This window comes from Eretmochelys imbricata, chromosome 11 (genome assembly GCF_965152235.1).
Source record: "Eretmochelys imbricata isolate rEreImb1 chromosome 11, rEreImb1.hap1, whole genome shotgun sequence".
NCBI lineage: Eukaryota > Metazoa > Chordata > Testudines > Cheloniidae > Eretmochelys > Eretmochelys imbricata.
In genome coordinates, this window is record NC_135582.1 from 38257977 (window position 1) to 38280367 (window position 22391).

The window sequence follows — 22391 nt, forward strand, 5'->3', positions numbered from 1 at the left end:
CGTGGCCCCTTCAGTGGGCTCAGCTCGTGTATCCAGCCTGCACCCAAACCTACCACCGGAACGCCCCCGGTTTGGGTGCCGTGAGGAAAGTTTCGGCCGGCTCCAGCCGCGCCGTGGAAGGAAAGAGCCACGTTGCCTCTGCAATTTGCAGCCTGGAAACGGGTGAGCGGGAGGAGCAGCTGCATGGCTGCGGCGGCTGGACCCGGGCCAGCCTGTGCGCACTGGGGACGAGCCGAGGCGGGGAGATGCTGCCGAGCCCCCGCCACGCAGGAGCCCCGGCAGGGCGGAGCGGGAAGGGGGCTGCTCTGTCTCTCCCGCCGTGGGAGCAGCAGCACCACCTTGGCTGCCTCCAGCCGCTGGCTGACGTGGGCGGGAGCCAATCAGGGCGCGAGGCCCGAGCAGCCTTGTGACAGACGAGGCGGCCCAAGCCAGCGCCGCGCAGCCCGGGCTGGGGAGCTGGGCGTCGGGGCGCAGCTGCTGCGAGTAACGCGAGGGAAGGCTCACGGCGGCTGCTCCGCAGCGGGGCTCGCACACAGACGCGCATCCTCTTCCTGAGCAGCCGCGCCCCCTCCCCTCCCCGCCCCCCCTGGCAGCGGCAGAGCGAGGGGGGCTCGGAGCGAGACAAAGCAAAGATGGCAGGGGTCCTAGCCTGGTTCTGGAACGAGCGGTTCTGGCTGCCGCACAATGTCACCTGGGCGGATCTGAAGAACACGGAGGAAGCCTCCTTCCCCCAGGCTGAGGATCTGTACCTCGCCTTCCCTCTGGCCTTCTGCATCTTCATGATCCGCCTGGTCTTCGAAAGGTAACGCTGGGCAAGCGGGGCCACCCCACCGCAGCCTGCGCCCCGCGCCGGGCAGCCGCCGGCTCTCGCCCCGCGCAGGGGGCTGCAGCTGGAGCGCGCGTGGGGCAGGAGGGGCTGCCGCTGGCCAGCCACGCAGCCTGGCGGGCATGGGGAGGGAAGAGAGGGGGTCCCGTCCAGCTTGCCGCGGGGAGATGCTTGGGCTCCTGCTGCTCTCTCCAGGCTCGCCCGGCCGGGGGAGACACCAGAGGTGAAGGCGCTTTGGAGTTGATTTCCTCTCCTTGCCTGCTCGTCTCACTGGCCCTCAAGCTCATGCCATCGATACAGACTGTCTAGCTGGTGGGCAGCCCAGCAACATGCCTCCACGTTGGCACTAGGAGGCGAAATTTCATCGGGCATGTTCTTCAGCAGCCCTCCCCTCGGTTGTGCGGGGCTCGCTGTGGGCATCGTTTGAGACTGAAGTGTGTTGAAAATGTATACCCCCCCTTACCCCCCTTTGCTGCCTAGTCCTGGCCGTAACCTGCTTCTAAACTGTCACGCGGACCGATCGCAGGTCTGATGGGAGACCGTCAGCTCTTAGGTTGTGAAATGTGTCAAGTCCTGGAATTTGCTTGTAGAAAAGAATACATTAGGCAGGGATTAATGTAATAGATCTTGAGCAAGTTTAGTAAAAACTCAGTTTTAGCCTTTAACTTCTGAGCCCAAATGACAAGTCTTGTATATTCTCAATAAGCTCTTTGTAATTGCCTGTCTGTTAATTCTTGACATACTCTGAACCTCTGCCATTCTGGCATCTTAAGCCTTTGATATTAAATCTTTAAAAGTTCTTAGTGTTATTGGGGGAAAAACTGAGGTTACATAGCGGTTTTCCCCCATGTGCCAGGAAACAAACTGCTCTAATGAGGAGTTTGTCTATCTTGAACTAAAATTCTGTGTAAACCTCACAGGCTTTTCTTAGTAGAAGAATTTTTATTTTTTAAAAAAAGGCTAATGTAAATTACTCTATCTATGCTAACTATATAATTGTATATAGATTACACTGGGTGGCAGGATTGGTTCTTGTAATCAGTTGCTGGGGACCTTGACTGTGCTGAAGCTTTGTATTTCATTGTACAATGCACCTTATGATAGCTGCATGTTATGGTTTTAAATGTGTATATTACATCTGAACACTAGTCAATATCAATTAGTACATGTTTGTAAAGGGGCTTAAAATAAGGGGCTATAATTGCCACATTTTATTTTACTAATTTCTATTCTAATTTCATACACTCCTATTGATGTAGCAATGTATTCAATCATAAATCTAAGCAATAATATTCAAAGTGTAATCTAAAATTAGGACTCAGGTGAAGAAAGTAATAAGAATAAAATTGAAACTCACTGTTTTCATCTAAGGCTGTGTCATGGATTGCATCAGTCCAAACAGATTTTTTTTAAAAAAGTTAATATGAAACATATATATCAAAGGGTCATGTTCTTCCAAAGTAAATATTTACTTGCTATGGACATTCGGTTACTTCTGTTTAACATAGCTGTCCTTGAGTGGATAAAGAGATCATTGAATAAAGCAGGTTGCTCATGTGTGCTCATTTCTGGGTAGATTAGTATGCCATGTCAAGAAAGATGATATTCACTTTATCTGCGAAGAACAAAAGAACGGTTCCATTTGCAAACACCTACATATTCTTGGCAGAATCTTCCTCTGTAATGATTACAAGATGTTCAAAAGGACACATGAAGAGTAGCAATTATTACATTCCACACAGGGAATATCTGTATGCTAAAGGTTAATAAAACATTTGGTCACCCTGGAAAGCTGGGACCTACAAAACTCATATCACCTCTCACAAGCATTTCATTTTCCCAGTATGAGCTAAGGTGTTAGCATTTGCTGTCTGGATTTGTGGTTTGTGAAATGTTCAGCTGTTTTCATTACCTGGGAAGAAATGTTCATTTTGAAAAATGACCACAGCCTTTGTTGAATTGTTGTCTTTAGAATCATTCTTTTGTGCTGCTTTATTGACTTGTGTGACAAGTGAAGGTGTATCTGGAAATCAAAGCCTTCCCAGTTTTGATTTAGATGTTGAACAAGAATATAATAAATTAAGTAAAACAAAGTACTCTTTACTCTCTCAGTAATGTACAAGAACTGGCTTCTGGTCTTGCCTCTCCATCCTTACAGTTACCCCGTTGTACTGAAGGGACTTGAGGTAAGAGCATGATGTTGTGTATGGTGCCATATGAGCTGCAATATGTAAGCACAGCAGGGCTAGTTCAGGCTGGAAGAAAAGTTAACTACGCAGAGAATTTAAGCCTGAGCTTTGAATTGCCTTATTTTTTTGTCACTTATAATGCAACCTTTAATTAGCTTTTCATATTTATTTTCCTTTCTCAAGTAGTTTAAAAAATAATTTCAAAAAATCTATTTTATAAATACATAGTTACTCATCAGAAAAGCAACTAATTTTCATAATCCTTCATTGTAGATAGGGCCAATAATCCACCTTCTGAAATGTATGCTGTTAGCCGGATGTAACATAACAGCTTCCTGCAGAGCTGTTAGCTAGCATTGGAAAATATATTTGTGTTTCAGTGCTTCTCTCTTTGAAGCCAATTGCAAAGCTCCCAGTAAAAAGAAAAGGAGTACTTGTGGCACCTTAGAGACTAACCAATTTATTTGAGCATAAGCTTTCGTGAGCTACAGCTCACTTCATCGGATGCATACAGCTTATGTTCAAATAAATTGGTTAGTCTCTAAGGTGCCACAAGTACTCCTTTTCTTTTTGTGAATACAGACTAACACGGCTGCTACTCTGAAAGCTCCCAGTGATATTCATGAGTGCAGGTTTAGGCCGTTAGTGTGGCATTAATCAATGTAGTATGGAGCACTTGTAATATTAAAATGGAGATACCTATTAAAACAAGCCAACACTCATCTTGGTCCTACTGTCGTTGAACTAAGTGGGAAGTCTGTCATTGACTTCAGTGGGAGCAGGATCAAGACCTAATAATAATTTATTAATTATTATGTAATAATTTATTTTTGTGAAAGGTAGTATTTGGGAACGGCTACTTATGGGGCGTGGCTTCCGTAAGAAACCAGGAAGTGGAGCCCCGAGGGTGAAGAAGTTGACCCCCAGAGGGTCATGGAGAAACCTAGAGAGGGGGTGCCCGTAAGACTCCTGGAATAAAAGTTTGTTCTTGTTTGCATTTAAACTTGAGTGGTCTTCAAGATTTTGGAATATCACAGTAGTAATGAGGATGTTCGACCCAAGTATGCCTCCAGCTACTGTGCAATTCCCTGTTTCTGTGACTGCTCCAGCCCTGTACCTGATGCTACCAGGGGATTCACCTTTGCCATGTACCAAATGAATCGCAGCAGTCAATGTGTGCTTCATGGCAGCTGGTCTGGAAATGGCACCCGAATCTTGCTGGCGCACACTCCTACTCCACGTGTTAGGTGCCGGAGAGACTTTCAGATCTTTTGCACTCTGGAGATAAGCACATCATATCAGGAAGTGGTAAGGGCCCTAGTGGTACATTGTCACCCTGCACCCAGCACTATGCTTGAATGCATTCAGTTTCATCAGAGAGCACAGCTCCCCAGGGCATCAGTCTAGAACTGGCAGTTATATGCAGGTTTGCATCCCTAACTGATGAGATGATTCAGGATCAGTTTAAGGGCTGGATTTTATCCCTATGTTGTGGAAGTGCCTCCTGATGGGACCAGATTCCCTGGCTCTCCACAGGGTGGTAGAGATTCGCTGTCAATTTTAACTTGCAGCCCAGACTGCAACCCCTCCAGGTTCTTCTTCTGGGGCATTATTCACACCATCCAGTGCTGCAGCCACCGTGGTACAGTGAATTGATAGAGGTTCAGCTAACCATGTGGGAGTTATAGGGCAGTGCCCTGATCGTTGGTGGGACTCAGGAGCAGAGTGCTGGCATGGGTCCTTGCTGCAGCAATTCCTGGCACTGTCGGAGCTGTGGGAGTGTCCAGCCCAGGGACAAATATGCCGCTGATGTGGAAAACTTAACTGTTTTGCCAGAAGGTGTTGCTCTTTCCCAGCCATCACCTATATGGATGACCAGGAGATGGAGGAAGATTTCATGCCTGAGGGGATCAACTTGGTGACACGGGACTGGGAGTATCTTAAAATCTGCCCCTGCCATTTAGCGACTGTGGAGCTGCTGCTGCTGGAACTTGGAGTCTTACTAATAAATGATACCACACACCACAGATACTTTGCCTATTTTACCTTGCGGCCAGTGTAATCCATGCTATCTGAATATGGCAATGCAAAAATCGCTTTGCTAGGGATGGTGAGTCTCCCTGTGATGTAATATCAATGAGAAGTGGGAGTGTTCCCATTTTACATGGCCCATTCTGGGGCCAACCTTCTCAGGCTGGATTTTTTCCAGGCACTGGGCTTTAAGGTGTTAGACTCACAGAACATAGAAATCGATTTTGGGGGAATGATTGGAGGTCTCCTCTGGTCTTGGCTGTGGATCATCTATGAGTGGATCCACTGGCCAGCCCAATTATACAACCATTCTGCAGACCTCACCTGGTGTTAAAGGATGCTGTAGCCACAGGGATTTCTTGCTTGCTTAAGGAGGGCACTTCTCCATGGCTGTCAACATTTTTGGTTTTTTTTTTTTCTTCAACAAGAAGTAGGAATATGCTTATGTGTGGATTGGCACCAAGTGAACAAGGCAGTCATACCTGACTGCTATCCTCGACCAACTGTGGAGGAATTGGCAGTGCAATGTCAGGGTTCAGCTATGTTCACTAAATTGGATCTATGCCAGAGATATCTCCAGATACCATTTTCTCCTTAGTTGTGGAACCTCAAAGCTTTTCTCACCCATATGGCCCTTACAGTTTAAAAGGATTCCTTTTGGTCTATCTTTAGGCCCCAGCTGAGGCAGGCCTTCTTGGAGGCAGGCCTTCTTGGAGTGGTCGTGACATCCTGGTTCATTGATCACCTTATTCTGACCATGATGCTTCCCTTCATACAGTATTAACACAGTTTAAGGACCATCATCTGACCCTGAGGGGAGAAATGTGTTTTTCATAGAACTCCACTGGATTTTGTGAGCCATGATCTGTTGGTGAGTGGAATCACCCCGTTGTGGTCCAGTGTGGATGCTATTGTTTGACTGCCAGACCCCACGGACAAGTTGGAATGCCTAGCGTTTCTTGGGTTAGCTAACTGTTACCTTTGTTTTGTGCAAGATTATGCTCAGATGCACTGCACCCTTATGGGCCCTGTTACACAGTAATGCAGTCTGGAACTGGACTCCAGAGTGTTCACAGGCAGTGGGCCAGCTCAAACAACGTATTACTCCAGTTCCAACACTGACAAACTTTGCCTTATGAGTCCCTACTTTTGTCATGTGTGTTGCCTCTGCTGCAGCTCTCGGTGCTGTGCTCTACCAGGTCTACGAAGGGGTGGAATATGCAGATGCAGTCACCTCCTGAGCGCTTTCCTTAGCTGGGCAGAAATACTCAGCAGGGGAACGGGAGGCCCTAGCTTGCATGTGGTCATGTGAAAGGTGGTATCGTTATTTGCATGGCTAAACCTTCACACTGCTCTCTGACCACCAGGCATTAATCACACTGTTAACACAGTCGAGGTCAGAGCCACGGATCCCTTCATGTTCATAGATGGGCTGATTTGCCTACGTCAGTACAACTTCTCAGTAAAGTACCATCTGGATAAACTCAATCAGGTGGCTGATTGCCTGTCCTGGGCTTTACCTGACAAATCTACAGTAAGGGGAGTTATGAGCCAGGAAGAGCATAATAACGCCCTGACTGACCCCTCTCTTATCAGTCGCAAATCACTGTTGGAGGCACTGCCCCAGGATGTAGTGTTACAGGAAGTTCTCAGATATGTTCGTCAAGGTTGGCCAAAAATTGTTCCAGATTATCTGGTGTCTTGTGATATATGAATTGTCACCATAGGTGATCATATTCTACTCTGGGGCTCCCAGAGTACCAGAGGCCATGCTGGAGTGGTATGTATAAAGGTGTCACACAGCTTATGGTGGCCAGGATAGTCACATTTAAAGAGTTGGTCCGAAATTGTGAACTATGTTTACTTAGTGGTGAATCCCATAAGCTAAGCAGTGTACCTTTGATCTCAACCCAGCTGCTGCCTGGACCATGGCAGTCCATACAACTAGACATATGTGGAGAAATAATCCCTGCCAAACAGCATCAGTGGTTTCTGACAGTAGCCTACAAATGGTCGGAGGAGGTAGCTGTTAGCAGCAGCAGCACAAGTCGTCTGTGATTGGCTGGAGGAATGATTCTCTAGGTGGGGTTATCTCCGCACAGTAATTACTGATAATGGACCGCACTTTGTTTCTGCTTGTTTCACACAGTTCCTGGCAGATTAAGGGCTCTGGCATGTCTGTACTCCCAGATACCACCCTCAGGCTAACACAGGTGTAGAGAGATTAAATATCACATTGAAGAATGGGCTTCGGTCTCATCTGTCTCATGATTTGCCCTTTCCACAAGCTTTTCATTCAGTATTACAGCACTACCGGGCTGTTCCCTAGGGAGCTACAGATCAGTCCCTGGCTTCGTTGGTATTGGGGTGAGAGTTGTCTTTATCATGAGACTTATCGTGCCCCTTTCTTAAGGATGCCAGGAATATAGGTCAGTGGGAGGTTCACAACCGTGTATAGACGTATCAGGCACACGATGACAAATGGAGGGCTGGGGTGACGACCCTGGCAGTGGGGCAATCGGTACATGTACGCAGACCATGCAGGGTTAAGTCATAGCTTTCAATTCCAATGCAGGTTACACGGCCTCCAGGAGTGGTAACATGCAAATTGCATGATGGGTCTCATTGGCATATCAATACTTGAATCCAAATATAGGAGTCCATCACAGGTGAAGTGGGTCTGGAAATGCCCACTGCACCATCAGCAGCTGAAGTTGTACTGCCTGCCCCAGTGGAGGTTTTGCCTGTTCTGGTAGAGGCTCTGATTTTGTTTCCAACCCCGCCGCTGCTGGTGTTCCAAGGGTGATGCATAGACCTTTATGGTTGTGTGGGCCCCCACGCTGGCTGAAGGACTTTACAGTGTAACATCCAAAGGAAATACTGGAATTCTGAAGGTTTAAATTGTATAACTTATTATTGTATGGTTGTACCAAAAAAGTGTTTGGAGGGGGAAAATATAGTATTTGGGAGTGGTTGCTTATGAGATGTGGCTCCTTTAAGAAACCAGGAAGTAGAACCCAGAAGGGGAAGGGGAGGAGCCATGGTGGGTTGTGGAGAAACCTAAAGAGGGGGTACTCGTAAGACCCCTGGTATAAAAGTTTGTTTGCCTTTAAACCTGAGTGGTCTTGTGCCTCATTTGTTTTGAGCAACACAACTGCCTAATCCACGTTACAGATTAAGGGTTGCATAATTTAATTTCCGTTAGCAAAGTGATCTGAGAGCTGGAAGGGACAAGGAAAAAGGGCTGCCAAACGGATGATGATTTTCTTCTTTAACTTAAAATGGCTACATCTGCCGCTTAAAAATATATTAAATAGTTTATGGATGGCTGACAGTAGCCAAATTGCATTTCAGAGCAAATCTTTACAGATATGTTATAGCCCCCTGGAAGGGAGGAGTTTATAATGGGAACACCTGGGGGGGGGGGAGTTGCTGTTGTAATATGTAAGAAGTTATCGTCTTTTAAATGCATTGCTGTACTGTTACCTTGGGGCTAGGAACATATGAGCCGTACTGTCTTTCAAAATACTTGTGATGATGCTATTGTACTTCTTAATATTGGTAAATCAGCAAACCTGGAGTGCTGAACTTTAATTGATACAAACCATTTAATTAAATTTTCTATTTTATTAACAGTACAACAGGTTGATTGCTAGGCTGCTAAAACTGTATGGTCTTACCTTTAATAGAAAGTGTAACCAACTATGAGCATTCACAGTAGCAAGAAATATAGTTAAGGTTGATTTCCATTCTAACTAATTTTTTCATTTGCTTATAACTTCCTCAAAGCTCATTTGGGGTGAAACTTGCCATGCTTGGGTGTAAGGCCAAGAGTTGATTTTGTTTATACTTTTTGCTATCAAAAAAAAAAAATGGCCCAGCCATTTTAAGCGATGTGGGTAAACGGGTTGTAGTAATTAGGGATACTTTTATTTTTTCTTCCCACACCCCCTCACTGAACTTGAAATTGTTGGCCTACATGGATAAAATGTGGCTAATGCTAAGTGTGTCAGACTTAAATGTTTTACAGTTTCTAATGGAAATGACTAAACACACAAGTATCTCTGAGCTTGGAATGTTTAAAAATTACATGTTTGTCCATACACGTTAAAACTCTTCAGGGTAAGCTAAAACAAAAGTAGTTTAGGACTAGGTATGCACTGAATCTCTTCAACACTTGGATGCTGTCAAGGTTCCTCCCCCACTCTGAACTCTAGGGTACAGATGTGGGGACCTGCATGAAAAAAAACCTCCTAAGCTTATCTTTACCAGCTTAGGTCAAAACTTCCCCAAGGTACAAAATATTCCCCCCCGTTGTCCTTGGACTGGCCGCTACCACCACCAAACTAATACTGGTTACTGGGGAAGAGCTGTTTGGACGCGTCTTCCCCCCAAAATACTTCCCAAAACCCTGCACCCCACTTCCTGGACAAGGTCTGGTAAAAAGCCTCACCAATTTGCCTAGGTGACTACAGACCCAGACCCTTGGATCTTAAGAACAATGAACAATCCTCCCAACACTTGCACCCCCCCTTTCCTGGGAAATGTTGGATAAAAAGCCTCACCAATTTGCATAGGTGACCACAGACCCAAACCCTTGGATCTGAGAACAATGAAAAAGCATTCAGTTTTTTACAAGAAGACTTTTAATAAAAAATAGAAGTAAATAGAAATAAAGAAATCCCCCCTGTAAAATCAGGATGGTAGATATCTTACAGGGTAATTAGATTCAAAAAACATAGAGAACCCCTCTAGGCAAAACCTTAAGTTACAAAAAAGATACACAGACAGAAATAGTTATTCTATTCAGCACAATTCTTTTCTCAGCCATTTAAAGAAATCATAATCTAACACATACCTAGCTAGATTACTTCCTAAAAGTTCTAAGACTCCATTCCTGTTCTGACCCTGGCAAAAGCAGCATACAGACAGACACAGACCCTTTGTTTCTCTCCCTCCTCCCAGCTTTTGAAAGTATCTTGTCTCCTCATTGGTCATTTTGGTCAGGTGCCAGCGAGGTTACCTTTAGCTTCTTAACCCTTTACAGGTGAGAGGAGCTTTCCCCTGGCCAGGAGGGATTTCAAAGGGGTTTACCCTTCCCTTTATTTTTATGACAGATGCTATGGTGGGGGTGCTAGAGGAAAAATGCAATGCAGTGACCCTAGAAGCTGTGGTCCTAGGCATGGGCCTGTTGTACCTATGCCTTCATCTGGCCCTGAGTGTAGAGACCATTCCCTGAAGGAAAAGGGAGCTTGGCTTCTTGTATTCATGGACAGTTTGGGTATAAGTGAGGTAGCCTTCAAGATGCTCTGACTGAAGCCCAGGGGCCAGCCGAGTTTAAGCTGAGCCTGACCTGAGTATCACCTGGTTAATTTACAGAATTTCATGAATTTTGTGAGCCTGACTTTTTTCTAACAATGCAATCATAAGGTTGACATTGTGTTTAATGTAATACATGGTCATGCCTAGTGGAACATAGATGGGGTTTATATTACAGTAGATATCTGATTTTTTACTAAATGTACATGTACATTCAGGGTGAAACTCGCTTAATGTGTATCTGTCTGTGTGTAGTCTCTGCATGTACCCATGCTCTTCCCTGTCCCCATGCACCATCCAGTGCAGCTCTGTACTGACACTATGTAGGCCACTGAAGAAGGAAAACTTGGGGGCAGCGGGAAGGTCTATCAGTGTGGATCTAGTGACCCAAAACTTCTGTAGAGGAAGGAGGTGAGATGAGGCAGCAGCCATTATGCCAGTCTGTGGTGAAATAGCAACTATAGAGGGGCTTTTTTGTAGTCCTATGGGCAGCTCATAGGTTGCAGTGTGTCCAAATTTAATTCCCTCTTTCCTTGCTTAATTCCATGCAAAATGCCTGATCACTTGGGCTTTTGTGGGGATAGCTAAATTGCCTCTAAGTAGACGTGAATATGGATTTAAAGATAACTTTCCAACTGTAAATAACTTTTCACTTTTATAAAACCTATTTGATCTCTTAACCACTTGAATAGGATTTCAAGCACACGTACCTAGTCCTACTGAAATTTAATCTGACATTTGTTTTCTTTTATATAGCATTCTTTCAAAGGGACACTATCAATGTAAAACTCCTATGTTGTAAAGAAACTTGTTTACAATTTTATAGGGTTGACATCCCTCCAGGATTGTCCTGGAGTCTCCAGGAATTAAAGATTAATCTTTAATTAAAGATTGTCATGTGATGAAACCTCCAGGAAAACGTCCAACCAAAACCGGCAACTCTTCACAAACTGAACTAACAAAAAAAACAACCAAACAACCCCACCCCCTGCCCCCGAGTATTGATAGTGAATAGATGTAAAGACAAATCTAATTCATTTTTCATTGATTATACTGTTTATCTTTTCCATTTCTTTTGGACAGTGAAATAAATTGTTCATTTCCCTTTTGTTTATAATCAGTTTGGCTATAATGCTGCAGTATCGGAGCATCAGCCACTACAGTCTAATGACTTGTTTAAAAACTACTGTTTTAATAGGAAAGGTTTGTGTGTTTGTTTGCTTTGAAGTGTGGAAGTATCTCTATTTGTCTTACATTTTATGCAATCTTATTTTTATTAAATTTAAATGCTTGGCCAGATTTAAGCCAGCAGTATCCCTTTGTCACATTCCAAGGTGCAGTCCAGACTGGTGAGGGGTTGTGTTACCACGTGCCCTGCAACTTTGGGTGCCACACAATGCTTTGCTATTGTAGCTCGCAATCTGGGCCTCTCACAAACATCCAGACTGCATGCAGGTCACACCCTGAGCGTTTGTGTATAGCTACAGCCTTGGCCCAGCAGCCTGTCAACACACTAGCCATGCTCTGGCTTCCAGCAGACTTGGTTACCACTTGCAGGGTGACTACCACACTCCCAGTCCCAGATTTCCCCCAGAAATGTGTGTTGTGCACTTCCCAGCCCTTTCCTGGACAGTTCAGATATTAAAGGTCCGTTGCCCCGTAAGGGGTCAATGTGCAACAGTTTGCTTTAATTGGCATTACCAAACAATTCAGTTGAAATACACAACACTAGATTAGTTTTGATTAAAGTATAAAACAAGTTTATTTAACTACAAAGAGAGAGGTCTTAGGTGAATACTAGTATAAGGCATTAAAGTCAGAAATGGTTACAAGAGAAAAAAAGATAAGTTTTAAAATTACTAGAAAGCATTAACAAACTAGGCTTGGATCAAGAGAAAATTCTTACCACATGTTCCAAGCAACAGGGCTGACCCTGAGTTGAGAATTTGATCTGCCCTCAAAGTCCAAAGGGCTGGTTGCTTAGTCATCTTAGGTGAATGAGTGAGAACTAGAGAGAGAGAGAAAGAAAGAAAGAAAAAGAGAAAGAAAGAAAAATATATATATATAACTCGGGTGGTTTTGCCCTTCGCTTTCATATTCCACCCTTTGAAATGCATGTTCCCGAGGGTTACCCCTAGGTTATGTCTACACTGCAGCCTATGTCAGCCGAACTTATGTCGCTCAGGGATGTGAATATTCCACCCCCTGAGCAACATAAGTGACACTGATATAAGCGTTCGTGTGCACAGCGCTATGTCTCTCCCGCTGACATAGCTTCTGCTGCTTGTGGAGGGGCCCTCCCTTTTTTTGCTGATGGGAGAGCGCTCTCCTGTCAGCATAGAGTGTCTTCACCAGACGCGCTGCAGCGGCACAGCTGCATTGGTATAGCTGCAGCGCTATACCTATAGACGTACCCCTAGAAGAACTTCCTTCCAGCTGTGAGGATGGAGGCATGAAGTCTTGTGGTGAAAGAGGTTCCATGTTGGTTAAAATGCAAATCAATCTGTTCCTGCCCCCCTTTGCTGCCTTGCCAAAGAATGGCCACTTGACAAAGTTACCAATTAACTTTGACACCTGGCTAGAGGCGTCAGCTTGTCCTTTATCTTTGAGAAACTGGTTTACTCATTCCCCAGATTTGTCTGGTAAACACATTTCAATTATAATTTCAGCTTATGTTCATAATTTTAGATGAAATGTGTGTAGCAACATTCTATCATAGATATTATTGACCAGCAAGTTATTAGTTTTCAAATGATACCACACGAGGCATATTTTGTACAAAGATTTTTACATTGGTGTGAGGGTGTGATTACGGGGTGCACTCAGTCACACCTTGTAAATAGGCTTAAAGAAAAGGAGTACTTGTGGCACCTTAGAGACTAACCAATTTATTTGAGCATAAGCTTTCGTGAGCTACAGCTCACTTCATCTGCCAATGCTGGAAATGGCCCAACTTGATTATCATACACATTGTAAGGAGAGTGATCACTTTAGATAAGCTATTACCAGCAGGAGAGTGGGGTGGGGGAAGAGAAAACCTTTTGTAGTGGTAAACACCCATTTTTTCATGCTTTGTGTGTATAAAAAGATCTTCTATACTTTCCACAGTATGCATCCGATGAAGTGAGCTGTAGCTCACAAAAGCTTATGCTCAAATAAATTGGTTAGTTTCCAAGGTGCCACAAGTACTCTCATTCTATATGTTGGCCATTAATTAGGAAATGTCCTCTACAGGAGCACAATGTGTCATTAAGGCTTGCATTTAGACTGTTAAGGAATTGAAGTATGACAGTCAAGCCCACAGCTCAGATAAGGAAAAGGATTTCTGTGATCAGTTTCTACTAGTCACTGGTACCTTTATTCAGGTAGAACTCCCAATAAAGGAGTTTTGCCTGAGTAAACACTCCAATTACTAGTAGAAACTTCTCATTCACTTCTTTCACTGGTTTCTATAAGTGTAGGATTTGCCCCAAATTGCCTATGGCTATGTATACTGCTCCTACTTGTGCTGAATCTATCAGTGATGATACACTTGTATAGGAATATATTGGCTTCCATCCCCTCATTGTCTTGATTAATATTCAGTGGGGTCTCAGTGCTAAGGAGACATTTTCATGTTGTCTTCCTTAAGTATACCGCAGATGAAGAGCTATCAAGTATTAGCTTTGCTCTAGAATGATGGTGCATAAAAGATGTGAAGATGATACAGCTGTTATCTATCAATGTCCAGTGTGTGAGCAAAAGCAGAAACAAACAGGCAAATATTTTTCTCTTTGATGGGGGAGGATGCACCTCACCTTACACTGTGGGGTTTCCTCCATCTCCTACAACGACAGTCTGGCTTCCCTTTGTGCCTTGTCCTCCATGAGTGTCTTTCTAGCTGCTTTGAAGTGGATTCAGACTTCCATTGTCTCTGGTTTTTGTCATGAAAAAGCAACTCTAACACAAAACTGTGACTTTTTGTGCTTCAGAAAGAAAATGTGTAAATATGATTCATATTGGAAAAAATTAGCACATTTCCACACCTAGGACGTTTGCCCTTTGCACGGCCATAGAAATGTCAATTATATTACGTCATTAAATTACACCTTTTCAGATAATTGCTATCTACACAGCAACTAATAATGTGGAAGATCTGAACAGAAGCAGATCATCCTCTAAATTTACTTTCAGATAGGAAGGAACAGAATGTTAAGAGATCTTCCAGACAACATCAAATCAGTTTAATTTCTTTCAGTTCGCTAGCTTAACCCCCATTTCTAATGTGACAAACGATACCTTTTAATATTCATTTTTAGGTGACTCTAAAGTCTTGTCTAGGCATAAAAGTTGTAACACTTTATTAATAGTAGTATAGTTAAAGCAGTACAACATCTCTTCGTGGGGATGTAGTTGTACCAGTATAAAAGGGCTTTTTGCTGATGTAGCTTTATTGACAGGAATGAGAATAATCTAATCTATAGTGATATAAAGCATCTCTATACTGGTATCCACGCTCGGCGTTAGACTGGTATAACTATTTTGGTGAAAAATCGCACTCCTTGCTAAAATAGTTCTACACTCAACTTTTCAACTAGTATAGCCAAGAAATTGACCTTGTGCTTGACCTTGTGCTCCTCCTTGTCTATCCTCAGTAGCAAACTACTTGTGCATCCCTTCCAGTAGAAAGCAAGCTGCTAATGAAGAAGTGGCTGCTTCAGTGTGTTGCATATGGTTTGCTCTCCCTTGTGTGGCTCCAACATACTGTGGGATCTGTACTGCAGGCAGAAATGATGGAGGCCTGATTGAAATGGGGGTGAAAATCTCACCTTTGGACTCAGGATCTTTTCACCCCCTCTTTCATTCTGTTGATGACTCACTTTAATTTGTAAATAGCTGAGAAACTGTGTACACTTTACTTTGTATCCCAGGAAGGCTGTCCTGTAGCTGCAGTGTAAGAAGGCTGGGGAAAGCGATAGCAGAATCAGCTTCTGCCTGGCTGAACGTGCAGCAGTGCTCTAAACAGACATGTGAAAAGGGGCTTTAAACTTGGATGCAAGCTAGACAGGAAGCTGTATTCAGGTTGACATCTTCAGCCAGGACAATTAACATGGCAAAGCCTTGGTTGTTAGGATAGGACAAAGAGTAGACAGCCTTAGGGATGTGCGGAGAGTGTGTGTGTGTGTGGGGGGGGGGGAAGGGTGAGTGAGAGAGAGAATGAATGCTCGTTTGGAAATAGATGTAAAAGGGGTACAGGGGAAATAAAAAACCTTACTCAAGGGCAGAGATTATGGTAGGCAATAAGTATGGAAAGAGTACAATGGCTAAGGCATGAGTGATGGACTGCAGTATCCAAAGTGGGAGACATCTGGATACACAAAAAGGTGTGTATCTGGAATGATAATGGAGCAGACACATTAAAGTGATCTGAAGAGTGCTGAGAGGATAAGGGAAGGACACAACCTGAATACAAAAGGCTCTGACATAGCTGCTGTGGAACTCTGACATGTTGCCTTGAAAGGGTGAGGGAGAAAAGGACAAGCTGAATGACCAGATGTGCTCTCAAGAAGTGTAAAATTTTTGCCTGTGACACTGTAACTGCAGGAGCTTCTCTAGACAGGAACCATCTGTGTGGTGTGCTAGGGTAGATTCCTTATTCAGACCACTTTTATTTTACATGGACTTTTCTCTCTGGGTTTTATCTACACTGGCAAGTGAAGGACAAAACTTTTGTCATTCAGAAGTGTTAAAAACACTCCTCCGCCCTCTCCAAAAGACACAAGTTTTGTCAAGGAAAAGCCCCGGTGTGAGGAGTGCTCTCCTTTCAACAAAGCTACCGCTGCTTGTTGGGGGTAGACGTTTTTTGCCGGCGGGAGAGCTCTCTCCTGCCAACAAACAGCGGCTATACTGTGTGCCTTTTAGCACAGCCATGTCGCTAAAAGCTGCATAGTGTAGACAAAACCCTGGTCTTGGTTTACTACAATCCCTGTGGTTTTAGTTTGGGAATTTCATGCAAGCCAGCCCCCTTCCATTTCCACAGTTGTGGAATTGGCATCACTTACAGTAGCCTTACTCAAAGTAACAGCAGCAGTACTGTGGCTTATAGGTTCGTTCCAGGAGCTGTGAATTGATAAAGTTCAAGGTCTGGCTATGTCCCCTTCCATTTCCAGCATGTGCTCTGTGTCCAGGGGACTGGGAGCAGGTGGCATAGAACTGATATTACTTCTACACCACAGGACTCCTCATCTGCCTTGTTAAGACAGCTTTTATGGCTGTTTTTGCTCTCCAAAGGATTCAGCCCCTAATATGATGTTACCCCCACACTTTTGTATGTGTAGTCAGCCCTGCAACAATATCAGTATTTGCATTTTTGCAAACTTTGAGGTATTTGGGGGGGCATGAAAATTCAATATGCTTGGAACATAAGAAGTCACAAATGAATTTATCAAATATTGGAAATAGTAATTTTAAAAGAATCAGTTCTGTACTGTTGCAAGTTGTGATGATTATGATGATGCTAGTCACCTCAGTTTGGAGGACAGCACTGACAATCATAGTTTGTACTAATGGGTATTCTCCCAACTCTGTAGACCAGTTCAGGAAGAACAACGATTACCATGCTGGCCACAGAACCATTTGCCTACTTGTGCTGATTGAGTTGCATTGGTGCTACGTTTCCAGCTGCTCAACTTGATTCTTAAAGATATACGACAGCTGGCAGCACACTCCAGTGCAAATTCTGCCAAATGTAAAATATATGGTTTGATCATAAAGCAGGTGAACTCCAGGCCATTGCTGATCAACATGATTCCAAAGGCTTCTGAGATGCAGTCAGAGCTGTTTATGGTCCCACCTGATCTGCTTTGATACCGCTAACAAGTGCTGATGATGAATCTCTCATCACAGGTCTCTCTATCATCCACCATTGATGGTATGAACATTTCAGTGAACTATTGTTGGAATTATTAATAATATTTGAAATTATTGATACAGGAAACTGCCAAACACTAATTTAACCATAAATTCCTTTATTAAATCCAAAGGCCAAATTATATTTATATAATTGCTCTAAACGTGCCTAAAAAGCTTAATAATAAGCAGTTTACTACCTCCAATACAGTAACAAAACATTTATAAGCATTTGATCAAGATACTTACAAATGGGCTATACCCAGGGGTGCTTAGACTCATGTTGGTTGGCTCCATGTGATCAGATAGGTATTAGCAATGAACCCTTTAAGAGTTTACTTTTTATACCCTTGAGAAAACAAGTGATGTCATTGCCAATTACTGACTTCAGATAAAAACCAATCTGAGACAATTCACCCTTATTTCTAGTTTTAATCCAGATAACATTTATAACTTCGTTTCTTCCCAAGGCCTTTCCTCTCTGTCTCTTCCCATGCTTCTTGCTTACCAGCAGAACAGTGGGAAGGTTTGGGCTTGTTTCTTTTAGGACAATTTCTCTTTGTCTTGTTACTGCAGCTCTTTATTTTATTTGTTACTTTTTGGAACCAGACATCTTTCCTGCACTAGTTACTATTCTCATGACCTTCTTTTATTTGCTGATTAGGGCCTTCTCTCTACTACCCACAAACTATAAAGCAAATATGTTATTTTCTTAACCAAACTTAAGCTAACTCTAATTCTTTATTTTTTTTTTTATCCTACAACTATGTAATCATTTATCTACCTTTTCTGATGAGTCACTGGGTAAAGTCTGCAAATTGCGCACATCTAATGCACTTGCCGATCCACCTACAGGAGCTGAGGTACAGAAAGCTGTTCAAGAATAGAAAATAACAATTACAAATTTCCTGGGCCAGATGCCATTCCAGCGGAAGTTTTCAAACATGGAGGCAATCTCATTGACAGGCTTCTTCAATTTTTCTTACATGTTTGGCTTCAAGAAATCCTACCACAACAACTGAAAGATGTCAATATCATCACTATCTATAAGCATAAAGGCTCAAAGAGTGACTGTGGTAATTACTGTAGCATCTCTTTGCTCTCTCTGGCTTGAAGATTCTTGCACGGATCTTCCTGAGCTGACTCCTTACTCAAAATCATTGACAGGGTTCTATTTGAATCATGTACGGCTTTTGTGATCAGAGGAACACTGTTGACATGATTTTCATCATTCAGTAATTACAGGAAAATATATTGTGAACAGCGTCAACATTTGTATATCCTCTTTCTCAATCTAGCCAGGGCATTTGACAGTCAACTGCAGTTCTGTGGAAATTGCTTGTGAAATTTGGATGTCCAGGCAGATTTATTAACACTGTAGCAAGTATACAAGGAATGTTCTAGAGATTCCTACTCTATCAAAAGGACTTTTATTTCAAAAATGTGATTAGTCTTAGTCAGTGAACTGTTTGTATTGAAGGTACTTTATGTGTGCAAGTGTTTTCTGACACGGATCCTATATTAAAGTTTTCAGAGGTGGGATTTGTATCTGAATAAAGACTGCAGGATGCAGCAACAAGTGATTTATTAATAACAGAGTTTTGTTTGAAAAGGAATTTTAGCCAGCGCTACAGAAAATAAGACAAAGCTGTCTTTGCAAATGCAGTGGTGTGATGACAGTTGCAGTGAATGGTTTATCTCAAGTACAGCTCTTGAAACAGTTCACTCTTATTGTCTGTTTGCTTTCTATCATCAGAGAGTACTGTAATGTCCTTCTGGTTAAAGAGCACTTGTGTCTTCTCCTGCTCATTTTATTCCCCTGTAAATTGTTCTTCAACCTTTTCCCCCCACTTTGGATTATGTAGTTGTCTTTACTGCTTCACATTTTGTATAAAAAAATACACATATGCCCCTAGAGTGACACTTTCGGAATTCATTGTTTTGAAGTTATTGATTGTCCCCCTCCCTTGGTTCAGGGGGAGGAGGAACCACAATGGAAGGAAGACAAATAATGGAAACCTCTCAAGATTCATCATGAGTTTCTTATGCATCCTCCTGTCTAGGGGGAAGGGCTCCTGGACTGTGCAGAAAGAGGATGTGTAGTCTAGAAACCTCAGGCTTTGTGTAGAAACCAGGCTCTGTCCTCATGGATCCTGAGGCAGTAGCACAGGAAGCTGGCCCTTCCTACCAGGATTTGCAGGACTGTTCTCTTGGGAGCTGCATAGCTAAAAGTCGTAGTTTTCTTCCCCATGCCGCTTCAAACCCCATCTTCTGTATCCTGTCCCCTCTCCAATGGAGATGGGAGAAAGAGAATGTTAATACTACAGTTTCATAGGATGGTTGGCTCTTTAAAGGGAGATGGATCTCAGACCCACCTGTGACACAGCCATCTTCTCCAGGTGGGAGAAATGAAGGTCATGGCACCCTATTAGGCCTCTGGGCTATTTAAGGAAGAGGGCTGGCCAGAGACTTAAGGCAGGCAGGCTTGGGAGTAGGAATGAGAGGACTGCGGGGTGCAAGAAGGCTCCTGCAGGGAGCTGTGAGACACCAGGACAGAAAAGACTCCTGCTAGATGATCATAATGGTCCCTTCTGACCTTAATATTTATGAATCTAGGTAGGGCTAGGAATGGCCTGCCAAGTCAGGAAGGACTCCAGGTAGGAAGGCCTGGGAGTGGCTTGATTAAGAGTGGGGAAAGATGAATATATCAAACTGTTGACTTGGACTTTGAGGAGATTATTTTGGAAGTGTTTATGATAATGAGCCATAGCAGTGTTGGCTATGAGAAAGCCTTTGCAAAATTACTGAGGAGCTCTGAGGGGAAAGAGACTGAAGCAGAGATGCTGCAATGCAATACCAGGTTATGAGGGGTCACTCGGAAGGTGGCTGCCCCATTACATACAGCATTTACTACTGTGCAGAATTCCTGTAGGACATCTCTGTTTTAGGAGAGGACAGTGTCACATGAGTGGCTTCTCCCAGCCCCTAACATCCCCTCCTGATATGCAGGGCCCTACCCATTAGGTATGCTTGTAGAGGGCATTCCTGAGGGAAGGTTAAGGGGCATATCCCATGGAGCTGCTGCTTCTGCTCTTCCACATGCCCTGATCTCCTAGGTATTTGATTTTATAATTTTTACCCCATTCAGAACCATGTTCTGTGTTGAGGGGACAGTAAAAGACTCCAGTTACAGTACATTGGTTATACATATAATATGTTTAAAAAATAGGGACTGAGGGAAAACTGTCAACCCCCTGCAGGCTTTTTAAGTCTCTTTAAGCCATTTGATAGTGGAAGTGATATCTGGCTGTTTTGATCTAAACAATCTGTCCACTCTAAAAAAAATTTTCAACAGAAAAAACAGCTGCTTTGTTGGTATAATCACAGTCTCTTAGGAGTCTTATGTGTGGAACTTCACTGTCTGCAGCATGGGCTCCCTTTTTGCCCAGCGAATAGGAAAAAAACACCATCCACAGCAGGTGTTGCTCCTCTGCATTTCCCACACAGAAGATGCTCCCAAAGGAGCTCTCTTGGATCTTTGGATTGTGTTATGTGCTAGGCTTTCTTGTCATTCACTGGTTTTCACAATGAGCAGTTGACTGTCAGGAATGAAATCAATAGAAGTCCAGTATATTCTCTGATGGCTTGGGGAATCCTCCTCTGGGTAGGTAAACATATTTCTACCCATTCGATGTTGGTTGGTGTTTCTGCAGTGCACAAAAGTGTGTTCTACACAATACACAGAAAGTCGTGTCTCTGGTGCTGATGAGGGTACAGTCCAGATGTTGATGACTCAGGATGAATGTGGTATCAAAGATTAGAGAGCGGATGGGGTGAGGAACAGCAAGAATAGAGCAATGGGATCATATGGTTGCTGAGTCTGGGCTTATGCATGTTTTTACGAGCTATAAGTGGTTTTTGTTTATTTAAGTCATTTCTTGTGGGCACTACATAGGAATCTTGCTGAGGGTTTTAAATGAATGAGTAGTAGGTTATTGGACCATTTTTGGGAAGGCAGTCCATACATAGGGAAGCACCGTGGAAAAAGGCATGGAGATGGTTGTGGGAAAAGCAGACAAATCAGGTATCTAAGCTGGCATCACTTGCAGAGGGAAGGGGTGAGGAAATGATGTGATAAGAGAATAGGTTTAGAATATTGACAGTGCCCAACTCCGAGCCAAATTCTGCCCTTGACTACAACACCTTTATCACCGCATTGACTTCACAAAGGGCTGCGTGGATATAACAGAGGGCAGAAATTGGATCAGCCTGCTCCGGTGAGAAACTGCATTGCAAACACTGGGAATTCCATACAGCTTGTTTCCATGAGGCGGGGAATACAAACTCCTGGGCATTCTGCATTGATGTGAAGCTGGGAAATCTGAGTGGAATGCTATATGGCTGAAATCCCCCAGGCTGCTGATATTCCATGCAAATTGCTTACTTAAGTCCCTCCATGGGGCTGCATTTGTTGTCTGTTGGCACAATGGACTCATAGGCTCCCTTTGTGCCACAGAAAGGGTTTTCTAACTGCCCCTTTTATAGTCTGGCATGAGCGTAGAGTGGATGTGAGCCCAGGGATAGATCTTAATAGTACATCCTCTTCCTCCTCCTCCTCCTCCTCTTCAATATTTTGTATAACATGAGCATTATGACTTGGTGGTCTCCAGAATGCAAGTGGCATGTAGCTTTAAATACTCACTGCTGCATTCTAAGCCAGGTCTCTTGTTTATTAATAAAAAGGAGTACTTGTGGCACCTTAGAGACTAACCAATTTATTTGAGCATAAGCTTTCGTGAGCTACAGCTCACTTCATCGGATGCATACTGTGGAAAATACAGAAGATGTTTTTATACACACAAACCATGAAAAAATGGGTGTTTATCACTACAAAAGGTTTTCTCTCTCCCCACCCTACTCTCCTGCTGGTAATAGCTTATCTAAAGTGATCACTCTCCTTACAATGTGTATGATAATCAAGGGGGGCCATTTCTAGCACAAATCCAGGTTTTCTCCCTCCCCCCCACTCCCCCAACAAACCCACTCTCCTGTTGGTAACAGCCCATGTAAAGAGATCACTCTCCCCACAACGTGCACGATAATCAAGGTGGGCCACTTCCAGCACAAATCCAGGGTTT

At 43.6% G+C, this 22391-nt stretch overlaps 1 protein-coding gene across 1 annotated transcript in view; it reads left to right on the forward strand.

Annotated features, from left to right (window-relative positions):
* Positions 1-632: 632 nt before the first annotated feature.
* Positions 633-22391, forward strand: part of CERS6 (ceramide synthase 6) — a 212720-nt gene continuing 190961 nt past the window's right edge. The window contains exon 1 of the mRNA XM_077830060.1: positions 633-802. Within this exon, the coding sequence (XP_077686186.1) occupies positions 633-802 (170 nt within the window). The remainder of the gene's footprint in view (positions 803-22391) is intronic.